Below are 16,428 nucleotides of genomic sequence, written 5' to 3'. Positions count from 1 at the left end.
AATGTAAGTATCTGATTTTTGCTCTATATTAGCCACTTGCAGTCCCTTTACAACAAAGCTGAGACTGGGAGATGGAGAAGCAGCAAAAAAAAAAAAGCTAGTCAGTGGTGCTGCACAGCTCATTTGTTAATAAGGAAGAGGCTGGGTTAGGTACTAGGCATTGCATGTTGAAATTCAGCAGAGAAATATCAAGTCTCCTGCCCTGCCAGACTGTATGACAGAGCTGTGTAAATGGCAGGGCTGAATGGACATTAGGACATCCTTTTTGTCGGTTTAACTGTATGGATAAGCTAGGATTCACACCGAACACATGGGAAATCCTTCTGCTGTTTTATCTTCTATCCTCTGCCTCCAGATCCCCCCCCCCCCTCCTCCCCAATAGCTGTCATCCACCAGTGCTGTAGGAGTCAATATGAGTGCCGTCACCTGTCAAAGGCACTCGTGTCAAGTGCTGACTATGGCCGCCTTTTCTGCCTCTCCTGCTCCCTTTTTATAGAAGTTGTACTATTAACTCCACTGTGAAAATTGCTCTACGAATAAAGGAGGTTGACCGTTCTTTTATCTGGTCGTCCTCCATTCATAAATTTGTTCATAAAACATTTAGCTTATATGAATGGAGCAGGGGGTGCAGCAAATGGGCATGAGAAATGGTACTTTTGACCCTGTCTCAGGTGTACCGGCTCGTATTAATCTCTGCAATGGTAAAATATACCTGCAGGGTTACCTGTGGGCGGAGGATGGAATATTTAAAGGAATAGAGCAGCCACCAGCACACTCGTCATTCATTTTACGTTACCATGCCTGGTGCAGATTTGCAAAAAAAAAATAAACTTCAGCTTTAACCTATTCAGCAGAATGGATGAGGAGAAATGACTAGGTTGCTATCATTACAGGGGAACGTTTTGAAAACTGTGCATAGAGGTTTCCACCTAGAATTGTGTGGTGGCCTATATTTTACAAATCGCTACTGATTTCCTGTGTATTGTAGGGAATACTAGCAACAGTTAATATTTTAGAAGTGGCATTTCATCCATCAGTGGAGTATAGATGAGCACAATAGCAAACTCCTGTGACAGGCCCGGGCATTCAGTGCATCCATAAAGTATTCACAGCGCTTCCCCCCCCTTCAATTTCAGATGTTAGTCTTATTCCAAAAAGGATTAAATTCATTATTTTTCTCAAAATTCTACAAACAATACCCCATAATGACTATTAAAGAGATTTGTTTGAAAGCCATGCAAATTCCATGTATGTATGTATCACAGCCTTTGCTCAATACTTTGTCAAAGCACCTTTGGCACCAATTACAGCCTCAAGTCTTTTTGAGTAAGATGCTACAAGCTCGGCACACCTATTTTTGGGCAGTTTCTCCCATTCTTCTTTGCAGGATCTCTCAAGCTCTATCAGGTTCGATGGGAGGTGTCGGTGCACAGCCATTTTCAGATCTCTCCAGAGATGTTCAGTTGGATTGAAGTCTGGGCCACTCAAGGACATTGAGAGTTGTCCCATAGTCACCCCTTTGTTGTTGGCTGTGTGTTTAGGGTCGTTGTCCTGTTGGAAGATGAACCTTCACCCCAGTCTGAGGTCCAGAGCACTCTGGCGCAGGTTTTCATCAAGGATGTCTCTACATTGCTGCATTCATGTTTCCCTCAATCCTGAGTAGTCTACCAGTTCCTGGCACTGAAAAATATCCCCACAACATGATGCTGCCACCAAAATGCTTCACTGTAAGGATGGTATTGGCCAGCTGATGATCGGTGTCTGGATTCCTCCAGCCATGATACTTGCCATTCAGGCCAAAGAGTTCAATCTCTGTTCCATCAGACCTGAGTCCTTCAGGTGCCTTTTGGCAAATTCAAGCGGACTGTCGTGCCTTTTGCTGAGGAGTGGCTTCCATCTGGCCACTCTACCATACAGGCCTGATTGGTGGAGTGCTGCAGAGATGGCGGTTCTTCTGGAAGGTTCTCATCTCTCCACAGAGAAATGCTGGAGAACTGTCAGAGTGACCATCGGGTTCTTGGTCCCCTCCCTGACTAAGGCCCTTCTCCCCCGATTGCTTAGTTTGGCCGGGCGGCCTGCTCTAGGAAGAGTGCTGGTGGTTCCAAACTTTCCATTTATGCATGGTGGAGGCCATTGTGAAATGCTTCTGTGCCTCCATACAATCCTGTCTGAGGGCTACGGACAATTCCTTGGACTTCATGCCTTGGTTTGTGCTCTGACATGTACTGTTAATTGTGGGACTTTTTTTTTTTTTTTTTTTTTTTATATAGCCCGGTGTGTGCCTTTCCAAATCCTGTCCAATCAACTGAATTTACCACCTGTAGACTCCAATGAAGTTGTAGAAACATCTCGAGGATGATCAGTGGAAACAGGAGGCACCTGAGCTCAATTTTGAGTGTCATGGCAAAGGCTGTGAATACTTATGTGGGATTTTATTTATTTATTTTTTAATAAATTTGCTAAGGTTTCAAATAAACTTTTTTTCACGTTTTGGTAGAATTTTGAGGAAAATAATGAACTTATTCAATTTTGGAATAAGGCTGTAACATAACAAAAAGTGAAGTGCTGTGAATACTTTCCGGGTGCACAGTAAGTCCTGCCTATATTCACACCCACCCTGTTTCACTTTCCTCCCCCTTCCTTGAGATACTCCCAACAATGAGAATGGGGCTCCTTGTAATGGAATACGTGAGGACCTAGAATCTCGAATGCCGCAACCTTGCCCCCAGAGTACTGGTCATTTAATATAAATCATTATGTAGTCTCTATTATCTGCAATGCAAGTTGTCCGATATGAGTCTACTGATGCAGTAATCATTTTGTCATTACTTTAAATACTAAGTTCACCTTTTTAAGGAAAAAAAAAAATGCATTACATTTTTTCTCACAGGAGCCTGCAAAGCATTGCACCAGTGGATCGCAGGTGCAATGTCGGACTCCTGCAGACGCATCCTCCAGTTTTCTGGTCAAACCTCTTGTAAGATAGAAAGCTGGAGCAAGTGTCAATAGACTGAGTGCGCTGATCAGTACACTTGTAGTGCATTGAGGCTACAGGCCTACCTACCGTGGTGGCAGACAGGACTTGTATATTAATTTACATATCCCGGTGTGAATGAATGATGTGATTATGGGAGTGGAGTCTGGCACAGTTGCGCTGATTTTAAATGTGGCTGCAGGGGCAATTCCCCTTGGCCGCTGTCACAGGGGGTAGGAAGTTCTAGAACGTGTTACATATGACACCCTAAATATGGGTGTACCCTGTTGCGATTGGTGAACCTATACTTCTAAATTTTCCAAAGCCTGAAAAACATATAAATACATACAGGTTTATATATATAATTATAAAAAACAAAAAACCTCACCATGCCTCTTGCTCAATATCTTGGGCTGTCTACTTTCTAAAAAAAAATGGGTCATTTGAGGGTATTTGTACTGTCTTGGCATTTAGGGCCTCAAGCCCTGCGATAGGCTGTCAGTACATCAGGATTGAGTAATTTTTGTGTGAAAGAAGTGTAGCGGCCTACATTTAAAAAAAACTTTTTTTGGCAAAATTGTTTAACAAAAACTCAGCAAAAAATACAGAATTTTTTTTTTTTAATTATAGCAACAAAAAAAAATAATGCAGTGGTGATTAAATGCTACCACAAGAAAGCTCTAAGTGTATCAAAAAAAAATATTTTTTATTTGTTTCCAGTCTTGCACATTCAAAGTGTAACAGGTCTAGGGGGGTGAAAGTGTCTGGTATGGAAGTTAATGAATATGACTGATGTAATAAAGGTTGCTACCCAAAATCTGCCTATAAACGTTGGTTACGTTTGAAGTTTTTGATGATTTGTACTTGTACCCTGCTCTTGCTTGAAGAGACCTGTGCAAAGGAACCCACATTTGGGTCCCACAGATCAGCTGTCCCCAAGCATACCTAGCATAGCACAAAGTGAGGTAAATAAAGCTATAGCCCTGTTGTGTAGGCATTACCCATCAACCCATTATTGCTTCCAGTTCAAATGCCTTGAGGTTTTTTTTTTTTTTTTTTTTAAACCATGCACCTGTAGTGGTAGTAAATGCAACCAGGGTACAAAGCTGGTCTGGTTTTTCCTTCCAGTGAAAGTTGAGTCTGAAGAATGGATGAAGGCGAAGTAGGAGATCTAGGTGCTGTTACCCAAGATGCTGAAAGATAGTTGCCTGTTGCCCTACTAGATGCATGGATAAGAAATGTCAGACATGAAGTAGGCCTCAAAGTGAACCACTTGTGGCTGGAGTTAAGGTGGTGGTGGTGGGGTGGGGGGTGTGTGAGAGCTTTGCCAATAGAAACCGAGCATGTGCCCATCAAAACCTAGCAATGGCAAGCCTTACCAAAAAGGCTCTTATGTAGTACTTCTCAAAGGTGGGGACAAAACATGGTGGAGAGTATTGCACTCATCAGGTATGTGATGGGCAGTACAAAATACATGGTTAATTGCCAAGTTCCACCTAAACTCTCAAAGTACCAAACTCCTGACCAACTACAAAATCAGTATTATGGTTATTGGGTGGCTGTATATTTAACAAAAAAAAAAAACTCCAAAGAGGCTGTTTTTAAGTGCTGGTTTCAAAGCGCATAGTGCCACACTGAAACATAACCCACAATCGCTGTTACCTTTTATCAATGTTCAAACATCTGTCTTCAATATGATTAAGGTAATGATGGGCACCACATTTAAAAAAAAGTTTGTTTTATTATTTCAGGGTAAGCTCTACAGATAATGGGTGGAAGTTATGTGGTTTAGAGAGTGCTAGAAACGCCCAAATATAAAGACCATTACAGTAGCAGAAATACATCAAAACCATGTCGTAGGTCCAAGTTCAGCAGTTGCGATGAATGGGAAAAGTCAATTCAGTTTTTTTACATAGTTGTGGGTCCTGTCAAAGTAATCTTCTGTCCTATAGAGTGTTGGCAGCTCGTAGGTGTCCTGCTTCTTGATACCTTGCTAAAAGAAAGGGTGGGGGGGGAAACAAAACAAAAACTGAACACATAGGACAGGTACTGGGGTCAATTCACACCAGAAGTGATATTTCTGTTAGCAGATCAGTCTGGTAGGTCAAATCACCTGCTGCCTTCCAGTGCTTAGAGCTCCGTGAACCTGAGGTCCAGGCCCTGGCTCTGTTCCTTTCTAAAGTTGGTGCGGTTCCACTTGTCCAGTTTTAAATTTTATAAAATGAAAAGTCTTCCATGAAAGTAAAGCATCCTCGTGAAGAACTGGTACTTCTGCCCGGTCTATTCGTATTTATTTTTGTACTATTATGCAACCATCTATCTAGGAAGTAGCACTACACTTTGATGAGATATCTACTGTATGTAAAAACCACATACTTGCCTTATGAACCTGAATCCCATAAATCTTTGGTGGAGTTGGGTAAAAGCTAAATCATGTGTCATGTTTTTTAGTGCTTTCTATGCCCCCAGCGGGGAGATCTCACTTAATTTTTTAATTTTTTTTGTCTATTATTACCAGTACAGTAATGGATGCAGTGGAAAATAAAAGGCTTTAAAGAGGAAGTAAACCCTGATGGGTTTACTTCCTCTCATTCCCTTCAAAGGCAAAGCATAATGGACTACTATGCATTGCATAATAGTCCATTATGTGTCACTTACCTGACACAGGAGCCAGCGAAGTCACCGCTGTCTCCTGTAGTCTGGCGCATCCATCTTCTCGGTGGGGTCTCGCAGCTCCGCCGCTGTCATTCGGCGAAGCCACGATGATGTCACTCGCTTGCGCACGGGAGTCGACACGCGCGGCATCTTCGTCATTGGCGATGCCACGCTCAGTGTGCCTATGCATGCGCCGTAGACATCGGTGCCTGTCTTCAGGCAAATATCTCCTAAACCGTATAGGTTTAGGAGATATTTCTTGGACCTACAGGTAACCCTTAATCTAGGCTTACCTGTAGGTCAAAGTGGTTTGTAAGGGTTTACAACCACTTTAATGCTCACTGAAATATCCTTTGATTGTAGTCCATTGAGGAACAAGGTTCTACTGGTGCCTACAGGATTGTTGAACACTGGCAAACAAAAAAAAAACCCATAGGTCAGCTTAGGATAATGTCTACTACTACCACCACAATTTGTTTTATAATGCAATACCAACAGCACGATGAAAAACAGAGGGGTGGGACATGTGACCATCAATTAACTTTAATGAAATGATTTTAGGGTAAGTACCATAGTGTTATTTGTTTGCTTTTCCATTGAGGGACACAGGTTTTTTTTTTTTCTTTGCCTTCAGACAGTCCAAAATTCCTGAAAAAACAAACAAACATTGACTTGCCCAAGAAAACGGCAAGCTAGGCACTGCCTGCAGTATAAAGAGCTGGCTGATTAGACCTTACTTATGAAGTTGTTATGAAATGAGGCTATAATGTCAACCTGGTAACCTTACAGAACCAGGGCAAATGTAAAGTGGTGGTGGTGGTGGTAAACCCAAGAAGCATCCACAGATCTAACTAGTAGAGTGCACCTTGTCAGGAAAGGGTAAAACCTGCTCCTTGCAACGATAAACTTATAAGATGGTCAATCAGAGCCATCTTGACCTGGTGAAACAAGAACATCCGGGATGGCGAAAAAAAACGAAGTATTTTCCGAAAAATTGTATACTCGCACAAGCTGAAACACTTTCAAGCAATGCACAGGAATTTCATTTTGGTTAACGGGAGCCACATACAGGGATTACAGAACATCCTGGTAGGGATGACAACTCAAGGCACGAAAGGAAGTTCTGGTTCTCAGTACCACCTTCTCCTTATACAAAATCAGAATAGGTTCTTTAAAGGATAAGGTAGCCTGTGAAGATGCTTACCTCATGGCTATAAAGAACATTACCTTGTAAATAGAAGTAGAGAGAGCGGCGTGTTTCGTGCGGACAGCCAGCAGAATTGAATTTAGCAACTATCGGTGATAACCAAATAGAGGGTAAGTCACAACTCCAGAAGCACAGTGGAAGAATATTCTAAGTACCAGAGAGGAATCTCAAATGATGCAAATAAAGTTTTTGAGATTAACCACTTAAAGGGATTGTAAAGTCAAATTTTTTATTTTTTTAAAATAACAAACATGTTATATTTACCTCCACTGTGCCACTCATTTTGCACAGAGTGGCCCCGAACCTGCTCTTCTGGGGTCCCTCGGCGGCTGTCTCTGCTTCTTCCCACAGGTGCTTCTCACGTTCATGCGAGCTCCCTCGCATTGGTGAGAAGCACCTGCGGGCGCGCTCCCGTGATACAGCCGGCGGCTATAGCCGCTCGCTGTATCACAAGGCCCCGCCCCCGGCGCGCTGCGTCATTGGATGTGATTGACAGCAGCGCGAGCCAATGGCTGCGCTGCTTTCAATCCATCCACTCCAGCCAATCAGCGGCCAGGCTGAGCGGCGAAGAGGACGGCGGGGGCGAGCGCGGGATTTTCGAGGGGTCAGGTAAGTAAAACGGGGGGACTGGGAGCGCCGGCAGTGTCAGATGTTTTTTCACCTTAATGCATAGAATGCATTAAGGTGAAAAAACATTTACCTTTACAACCCCTTTAAGGTCTGCCCTATAGCAGTTTGTGTGTGTGTATGTGTGTATATATATATATATATATATATATATATATATATATATAGACAGTATCTCACAAAAGTTAGTACACCCCTCATGTTTTTGTAAATATTTTAGGTGACAACACTGAAGAAATGACACTTTACAATGTACAGCTTGTATAACAGTGTAAATTTGCTGTCCCCTCAAAATAACTCAACACACAGCCATTAATGTCTAAACCGCTGGCAACAAAAGTGAGTACACCCCTAAGTGGAAATGTCCAAAACAGGCCCAAAGTGTCAATATTTTTTGTGGCCACCATTATTTTCCAGCACTGCCTTGACCCTCTTGGGCATGGAGGTCACCAGAGCTTCACATATTGCCACTGGAGTCCTCTTCCCCTCCTCCATCATCACGGAGCTGGTGGATGTTAAATGGATGTAAATCTTCCGGAGGTCAAGCGGTAAAAATATTTAGAATAAACTTGAACAGTACTTAAAACCACTTAAGGACTGAAGAAAAGATGATCCGCACGCCGGTGATAGCTCTTAAAAAATGCTGTATTTATTAACAAGCCACAGTGACCAAATGCAAATATGAAAGGTTGATGCGTTTCAGCCTATAAGGCCTTAGTTATGACTAAGGCCTTATGGAGCAATCACCGGAGTGCGGTTCATCTTTTCTTCATTTCTCTACTCAGCCAACGACTGTGGATCGAACATCCGGGAGCTCTGCTTTCTATGTGATGTATGGGTAGTAGCACTGACTTTTTTGCTTATATTCTGAAAGAAGACCAAGCCTCTTTCTGAAATTTGTTTACAAGCTAAAAACTGTTGTGTTTTGTTTTTTTTTGCTAGAAAATTTCTTAGAATCCCCAAACATACATTTTTTTCTAACACACTAGATAATAAAATGGCGGTTGTTGCAATACTTTCTATCACACCGTATTTACACAGCAGTCTTACAAGTGCACTTTTTTTTTTGGGGGGGAAAAAATATACTTTTCTGAATTAAAAAATAAGACATCAGTGAAGTTATCCCATTTTTAATTTTTTTGTTATTGTGAAAGATAATGTTACACCGAGTAAATTGATAGCCAACATGCCACACTTCAAAATTGCGCCCCCCGCTCGTGGAATGACGACAAACTTTAAAAATCACCATAGGCGACGTTTAAAATATTCTACAGGTTGCATGTTTTGAGTTACAGAAGAGATCTAGGGCTAGAATTATTGCTCTCTAGCGCTACCGATCGTGGCGATCCCTCACGCAGGTTGTTTTAACACCGTTTTCATATGCGCGCGCTAGTCGCGTATCTGCATGCGAACTCGGCGGGATGGGTCGCTTTTCATTTTTTTTTGTGTCACTTTTATTACTAATGTAAACATCCCTTGTAATAGAAAAAAAAAATGACAGGACCTCTTAAATATGAGATGGGGGGGGGGGGGGTCAAAAAGACCTCAGATCTCATATTTAAACTAAAATGCAATATATATATAAAAAAAAAAAAAGTAAAAAATTTGGCATTTGGAGAAAAAAAAATGTCCCTTTAAAGCGGAGGTCCACCCTAAAGTGGACCTTCCACTCATCGGAACCCTCCCCCCCTCCGGCGCCAAAATTGGCACCTTTCAGGGGGGAGGGGGGTGCAGGTACCTGTACAGTACAGGTATCTGCACCCACTTCCGGGATAGCTCTCCGCGGAAAGGGGCGTAGATTACGCCCCTTTCCGAAAGTCCCCCCGCTGCCTGCTGGGAAACACACAGATCCCAGAGGCAGCGGGTCCATCCTTATTGCGCAGCGCGACTCGCGCATGCGCAGTAGGGAACCGGGAAATGAAGCCGAAAGGCTCCACTTCCTGATTCCCATACCCAAGATGGCGGCGGCAGCACCCGAGAGACGATCGAGAGATCGGCTTCGGGTGCCGACATCGCGGGCGCGCTGGACAGGTAAGTGTCACTATTTTAAAAGTCAGCAGCTGCAGTATTTGTAGCTGCTGGATTAAAAAAAAAAAAAACGCGGAGTCCCGGCGGACTCCCGCTTTAAGAGCTATGGGCAAAAGTGACGTTTTGACGTCGCTTCTGCCCTGCAATTGTATGGAGACGGGTGGGGGCCATCTTCCCCTCGCTTGTCTCCATACCCAGGAAGGAGAAGCATCTGATTGCTGCCTCCGGTAAGCGGCGGAGGGCCCCGGAGAGCAATGGGATGGGGGAATCCGTCACAGAGACCGCTATTATCGGAAACTGGACCGCCCGTTGAAGAAGAGGATAGTGGGGTTATGGCAGCTAGCTGCTGCCATAACAACGATATCCCTCTTAAAAGTTAGGATGTATATTGTCGTGCGGTAGAAGTGGTTAAAACTGACAGATCTGACCTTGATAGCAGGAGCCCCTAACAATGCCATTTGGACAATGCATCAGATGGAACTAGGATTTTGATGCGACTGTGAAAGTTATGTAGTGTTCTGTATTAGTACTTTTGCCATTTATATTTAAAAATGCAAGGCCTCCACAATTTTGTGGAAGCCTTGCGTAGATGGCATTATTCAGTGCCTTGAAAAAGTATTCATATCCTTTGAAATTTTCCACATTTTGTCATTGTTACAACCAAAAACATAAATGTCTTTTATTGGGATTTTATGTGATAGACCAACACAAAGTGGCACATAATTGTGAAGTGAAAGGAAAATAATAATAATGGTTTTCATAATTTTTTACAAATAAATATGTGTACATTTGTATTCAGCCCCCCTTTACTCGAATACCCCTAACTAAAATTGGGTGGAACCAATTGCCTTCAAAAGTCACCTAATTATTAAATAGAGTACACCTGTGTGTAATTTAATCTCAGTATAAAGGCAGCTGTTCTGTGAAGCCCTCATAGATTTTTTAGAGAACCTTAGCAAGGCCAAGGAACACACCAGACGGGTCAGGGATAAAGTTGTGGAGAAGTTTAACACAGGGATAGGTTATAAAAAATATCCCAAGCTTTAAACATCTCACGGAGCTCTGTTCAATCCATCATCCGAAAATGGAAAGAGTATGGCACGACTGCAAACCTGCCAAGCCATGACCATCCACCTAAACTGACAGGCCCGATAAGGAGAAGCAGCCAAGAGGCCCATGGTAACTCTGGAGGAGCTGCAAAGATCCACAGCTCAGGTGGGATAATCTGTCCACAGGATAACAATTAGTCGTGCTCTCCATAAATCTGGCCTTTATGGAAGAGTGGCAAGAAGAAAGACCTAAGAAGTCCTGTTTGTGAGAAGCCATGTGGGGGACACAGCAAACCTGTGGAAGAAGGTGCTCTGGTCAGCTGAGACCAAAATTTTACTTTTTGGCCTAAAAGCAAAACGCTATGTGTGATGGAAACCTAACACTGCACATCACCATGAACACACCATCCCCACCGTGAAACATGGTGGTGGCAGCCTCATGTTGTGGGGATGTTTTTCTTCAGCAGGGACAGGGAAGCTGGTCAGAGTTAATGGGAAGATGGATGGAGCCAAATACAGGGCAATCTTAGAAGAAAACCTGTTGGAGTCTGTAAAAGACTTGAGACTGGTGTCGGAGGTTCACCTTCCAGCAGGACAACGACCCTAAATATACAGCCAGAGCTACAATGGAAGGGTTTAGATCAGGGATATGCAATTATCGGACCTTCAGCTGTTGTAGAACTACAATTCCCATTAAGCATAGCAAGACTCTGACAGCCACAAGAATGACACCCAGACTCGTTTTTAAACAGCTGGAGGTCCGCTAATTGCATATCCCTGGTTTAAATCAAAGCATATTCACGTGTTAGAATGGCCCAGTCAAAGTCCAGACCTAAATCCAATTGAGAATCTGTGGGAAAATGTGAAAATCCAATCTGACAGAGCTTGAGCTATTTTGCAAAGAAGAATGAGCAAAAATGTCCCTCTCTAGTTGTGCAAAGCTGGTAGAGACATCCCCAAAAAGACTTGCAGCTGTAATTGCAGGGAAAGGCGGTTCTACAAAGTATTGACTCAGGGGGGGGGGGGGCGCCATACAAATGCACTCCACAGTTTTCACATATTTATTTGTAAAAAATTTGATTTGAAAACCATTTATAATTTTTCCTTCAGCTTCACAATTATGTGCCACTTTGTGTTGGTCTATCACATCCCAAAATTCCCAATAAAATGCATTTAAATTTTTGGTCGTAAAATGACAAAATGTGGAAAATTTCAAGGGGTATGAATACTTTTTCAAGGCACTGTAACCAGAAGGTGAAAGACTTTGTGTCCCTGAGAAGATGAGAAAGGAATACAACATTTTACAGCTGTTAACAGAAAGTGAGTGAAATCTGTGATGGGGAACAACAGCTGCAATGAGACAGAGGGAATGAACTGTAGCTAACACAAAAACACCCCCATCAGTTAAAATATGTTATTGGTTCTAGTTTGAATTTGTCAGTGTTTATTTTTTATAGTTTATTATTGCCTTATTTTTCTGACACAGGTTAATAACGTTTCTTTGTTTTTGGGCAGAGGTAACGCCTCAGAGGGTAAGAAGGAAAACAAGAGTGTTGTGAACTGCTAGAAAGGAGTTGTTGGCTCAGAGAGCAAGATCTGGATGACAAACAAAATGTGGTAATGCCTTATAGGTAACCCTCAGAGCTACAACTCCCAAATACAAAGCGCCTAATTTATTTATTTCAGCAGAATGGGGCATTAGTCAAGTATAAAAAAATAAAAAGAAAGCATTGAGAGAATTGAAACTAAAACAAATGGGACATGTGAGAGGTGAAGTGGCTTGTCCTGTATGACTTTAGCTTAGTGTGATTAAAAGTTACCCCACAACCACAAAGAAGCTCATTAAAGTGGTTCTAAAAGCAGGAGTTTGTTTTTTTATCTTAATGCATTCTATGCATTAAGGTACTAAAACCTGGGTGCAACCCCCCCTTACACTTACCTGAGCCCCATCTTGATCCAGCAATATGTATGAGAGCAGCGGCTCTCCTGGGTCTCTCTCTCTTCTCATTGGCTCACACAGCAGTGGGAGCCATTGGCTACAAGAAAAAGAACCGCTGCTCCAGGTGTATAAAGATAAGGCTGATTGGAGTATCCTGCAGAGTGCTAGCCCCGGGCCCGCCCCCGTGGGAAATTTTGAAAGAAGAAAGAAATGGCTGCACATCCAGAACTTCCGATTGCCTTTTATTTTGTTTCACAAAGATAACACCAAAGATGCCAAACTGTGGTCACGTAGATGTGTTTCACACACGCATCTTGTGCTTAATCATTACGTGATTAAGCACAAGATGTATGTGTGAAACACATCTACGTGACCACAGTTTGGTGTCTTGGCCTTTTTTATTTTGTTTGACAAAGATGACACCAATCGGAAGTTCTGGGTGTACAGCCATTTCTTTCTTCTTTCCAAGGGAGCCATTGGCTCCTGATGTTGTCAATCACTGCCAATGAGGAGAGAGCATGGTGTGGGGCCAAGTTGCTCTCTGTGTGTGAGTGAACAATGTCCATTCACAGGAGCGTGGTTCAGGAGCGAGCTTGCATCAATAGCAAGAGGCTTGTTATTGGGGACACTGGGCAGGGGAGGGAGGAGCCAGGACCACTGGTGTGGGGGACCCAAAAAGGATCCCAGAGGATCGGGCTGCTCTGTGCAAAACCATTACATAGAGCAATCTTAGAAGAAAACCTGTTGGAGTCTGTAAAAGACTTGAGACTGGGGCGGAGGTTCACCTTCCAGCAGGACAACGACCCGAAACATACAGCCAGAGCTACAATGGAATGGTTTAGATCAGGGATATGCAATTAGTGGACCTCCAGCTGTTGCAGAACTACAAGTCCCATGAGGTATAGCAAGACGCTGACAGCTGCAAGAATGACACCCAGAGGGACTCGTTTTTTCAACAGCTGGAGGTCCGCTAATTGCATATCCCTGGTTTAGATCAAATCATATTCATGTGTTAGAATGGCCCAGTCAACGTCCAGACCTAAATCCAATTGAGAATCTGTGGCAAAACGTGAAAATTGCTGTTTCTAAGCACTCTCCATCCAATCTGACAGAGCTTGAGATATTTTGCAAAGAAGAATGAGCAAAAATGTCCCTCTCTAGCTGTGCAAAGCTGGTAGAGACATCCCCAAAAAGACTTGCAGCTGTAATTGCAGTGAAAGGCGGTTCTACAAAGTATTGATTCAGGGGGGCGCCATACAAATGCACTCCACAGTTTTCACATATTTATTTGTAAAAAATTTGATTTGAAAACCATTTATCATTTTTCCTTCCGCTTCACAATTATGTGCCACTTTGTGTTGGTCTATCACATCCCAAAATTCCCAATAAGTGAAGGCGAACATGCCGTCACTGACGGCTCCCGTGCGCATGCGCTGGAGTGACGCCATTGCAGCTCCGGCCAGTCATAGCGCCGGAGCAGCGATACCCGGAAGTCAATCCGGGTATCATGGCAGCGACAGAGGACGTGGAGGAGGGTCGCTTCGGGGGCTTTGATCTCAGGTAAGTTATTCATAATGAGCTAGTATGCTATGCATATTAGCTCATTATGACTTTGCCTTGCAGGGTGTATTTTTGTTTTTCCAGGCTTTACTTCCTCTTTAACCACTGAGCTATCACCTCTTCTTGGACATGAAGAACTTCACTAACTTTTTTAACCACTTCAATACCGGGCACTTAAACACCTTCCTGCCCAGACCTATTTTGAGCTTTCATCGCTGTCGCACTTTGAATGACAATTGCGCGGTCATGCTACACTGTACCCAAATGAAATTTTTATCATTTTTTTCCCACAAATAGAGCTTTCTTTTGGTGGTATTTGATCACCTCTACGGTTTTTATTTTTTGCGCTACAAATAAAAAAATACTGAAAATTTGGAAAAAAAAAAATGTTTTTTTTGTTTCAGTTTCAAAACTTTGTAAATAAGTACGTTTTCTCCTTCACTAATGGGCACTGATGGGGCTACACTGATGGGCACTGATAAGGTGGCACTGATGGGCACCAATGTGGCACCAATGAAGTGGCACTGATAGGCGGCACTGATGGGCGACACGGATGGGCGACACGGACGGACACTGATAGGTGGCACAAATTGGCACTGATAGCTGGCACGGATGGGCGGCACGGATGGGCATGGATAGGCGGCACAGGTGGGCATGGATAGGCGGCACAGGTGGGCATAGATAGGCGGCACAGGTGGGCATGGATAGGCGGCACAGGTGGGCATGGATAGGCGGCACAGGTGGGCACTCATAGGCGGCACAGGTGGGCACTCAGGCGGCACAGGTGGGCACTCAGGCGGCACAGGTGGGCACTCATAGGCGGCACAGGTGGGCACTCATAGGCGGCATCGGTGTTATAGTAATGGATGCCAATCAGTGCCAAACAATAATGCATGCCAATCAGTGATGCCCATTGTGGCCACTGATTGGCATCCATTATGGGCACTGATTGGCACCCATTGTGCTGACTGGCACCCTGGTGGTCTAGGGAGGATTATGGATTTTTATTACCTTTTCCCTGGTGGTCTAGTGGTGTCCCTGGTGGTCCAGTGTGGGCATCCTCGGGGGGGCTGTGCTGATAATCGATCAGCACAGACCCCCCCTGTCAGAGGAGCAGCCGATTGTCTCTCCTCTACTCGCGTCTGACAGACGCGAGTTAGGGAAAGCCGATCACCGGCTCTTCCCATTTACACTGTGATCAGCCGTGATTGGACACGGCTGATCACATGGTAAAGAGTCTCCGTCGGAGACTCTTTACCGAGATCGTAGTTGCCGGGTGTCAGACTGACACCCCGCAACAACGATCGCCGCGATGCGTGCCCCCGGGGGCGCGCAGCGGCTCATAATCCTAATCACGTCATATGACGTCCGGTTAGGATTATGAAACCACTTTGCCGCCGTCAATTTGTAATAGGGCGGGCGGCAAGTGGTTAACGAAAATAAATCAGCAAAAAGCACTCCCTACACAGGTACATGAGAGGTGAAGTGCCTTTTCAGGGCCAAGAAAATGTTTTAACTTTGAGAAACGAGAGCTTGCTTTTTTTTTGATAGAGCTCTTACGCTTTGAGCTATCACCTTCTTGAAACATGGCTCACTAACCTCACTAACCTATTGCAGGAAAATATAAAAGACCTTTGGCGGGAGATTTAAATGACAACGCTTAATCTAAGTGGGGTATTTGAACTCTTGATTTCTTGTATGTTTGTAGAGTTCTTACCCTCTGACCCATCACAAGCACTGTATTGTTTCTGCTACTTAAAAAAAGAAAAAAATAGAGGACTTTAGCCAACTAGAAATATCATCAACTAAGGGACCACTATCCCACCCACACTATCCCACCCAGTCAAAGAAAATAAGTGGTTTCTCCGTGGACTTGAGCCTTTGTTGCAGGAAGATTTAAACTCTTGCTTTGTTTTAATGATGTAGTGCTCTAGTCCACTATTCTGTTTCATAAAAATAGGTCATTAGCCAGCTGGAAAAAAACAAAACAATAGAACTACAAACAATGGGGCATGTGAAAAAGCTTGTCCAGAACCACAAGGCTTTAATTCAAAGCTTAACTTGAGCTCTTGTTTTTTTTTTCACTAGCCAGAATTCTTAACCACTGAGCTATTACCCCCTTTCGAATACTAAGCACCTCACTATTTAGGGAAACATATGTCGTTATCCAATTGGTAAAACACACAGATTAAAGAGGAAGTAAACCCTGATGGGTTTACTTCCTCTTTGATTCCCTGCAAAGGTAAAGCATAATGGACTACTAAGCATCGCATAGTAGCCCATTATGTGTCACTTACCTGACACAGGAGCCAGCGAAGACACCGCTGTCCCCTATAGTTCCGAGCGATCTTCTTGGTGGGTCTCCGTGGGTCTCGCTGCTCCGGCGCTG

At 43.6% G+C, this 16,428-nt stretch overlaps 1 protein-coding gene across 1 annotated transcript in view; it reads right to left on the bottom strand.

The window, feature by feature from the left end:
• Positions 1-4,695: 4,695 nt before the first annotated feature.
• BCAS4 (breast carcinoma amplified sequence 4) overlaps positions 4,696-16,428 on the bottom strand; it is a 182,361-nt gene continuing 170,628 nt past the window's right edge. Inside the window, exon 5 of the mRNA XM_077460526.1 lies at positions 4,696-4,967. Within this exon, the coding sequence (XP_077316652.1) occupies positions 4,869-4,967 (99 nt within the window). The 3' untranslated portion in view covers positions 4,696-4,868. The remainder of the gene's footprint in view (positions 4,968-16,428) is intronic.

This window comes from Lithobates pipiens, unplaced genomic scaffold (assembly GCF_037356315.1).
Source record: "Lithobates pipiens isolate NorthernLeopardFrog02 unplaced genomic scaffold, aLitPip1_a1.2 Scaffold_28, whole genome shotgun sequence".
Lineage (NCBI taxonomy): Eukaryota > Metazoa > Chordata > Amphibia > Anura > Ranidae > Lithobates > Lithobates pipiens.
This window is presented reverse-complemented; position numbering and strand designations above follow the sequence as displayed.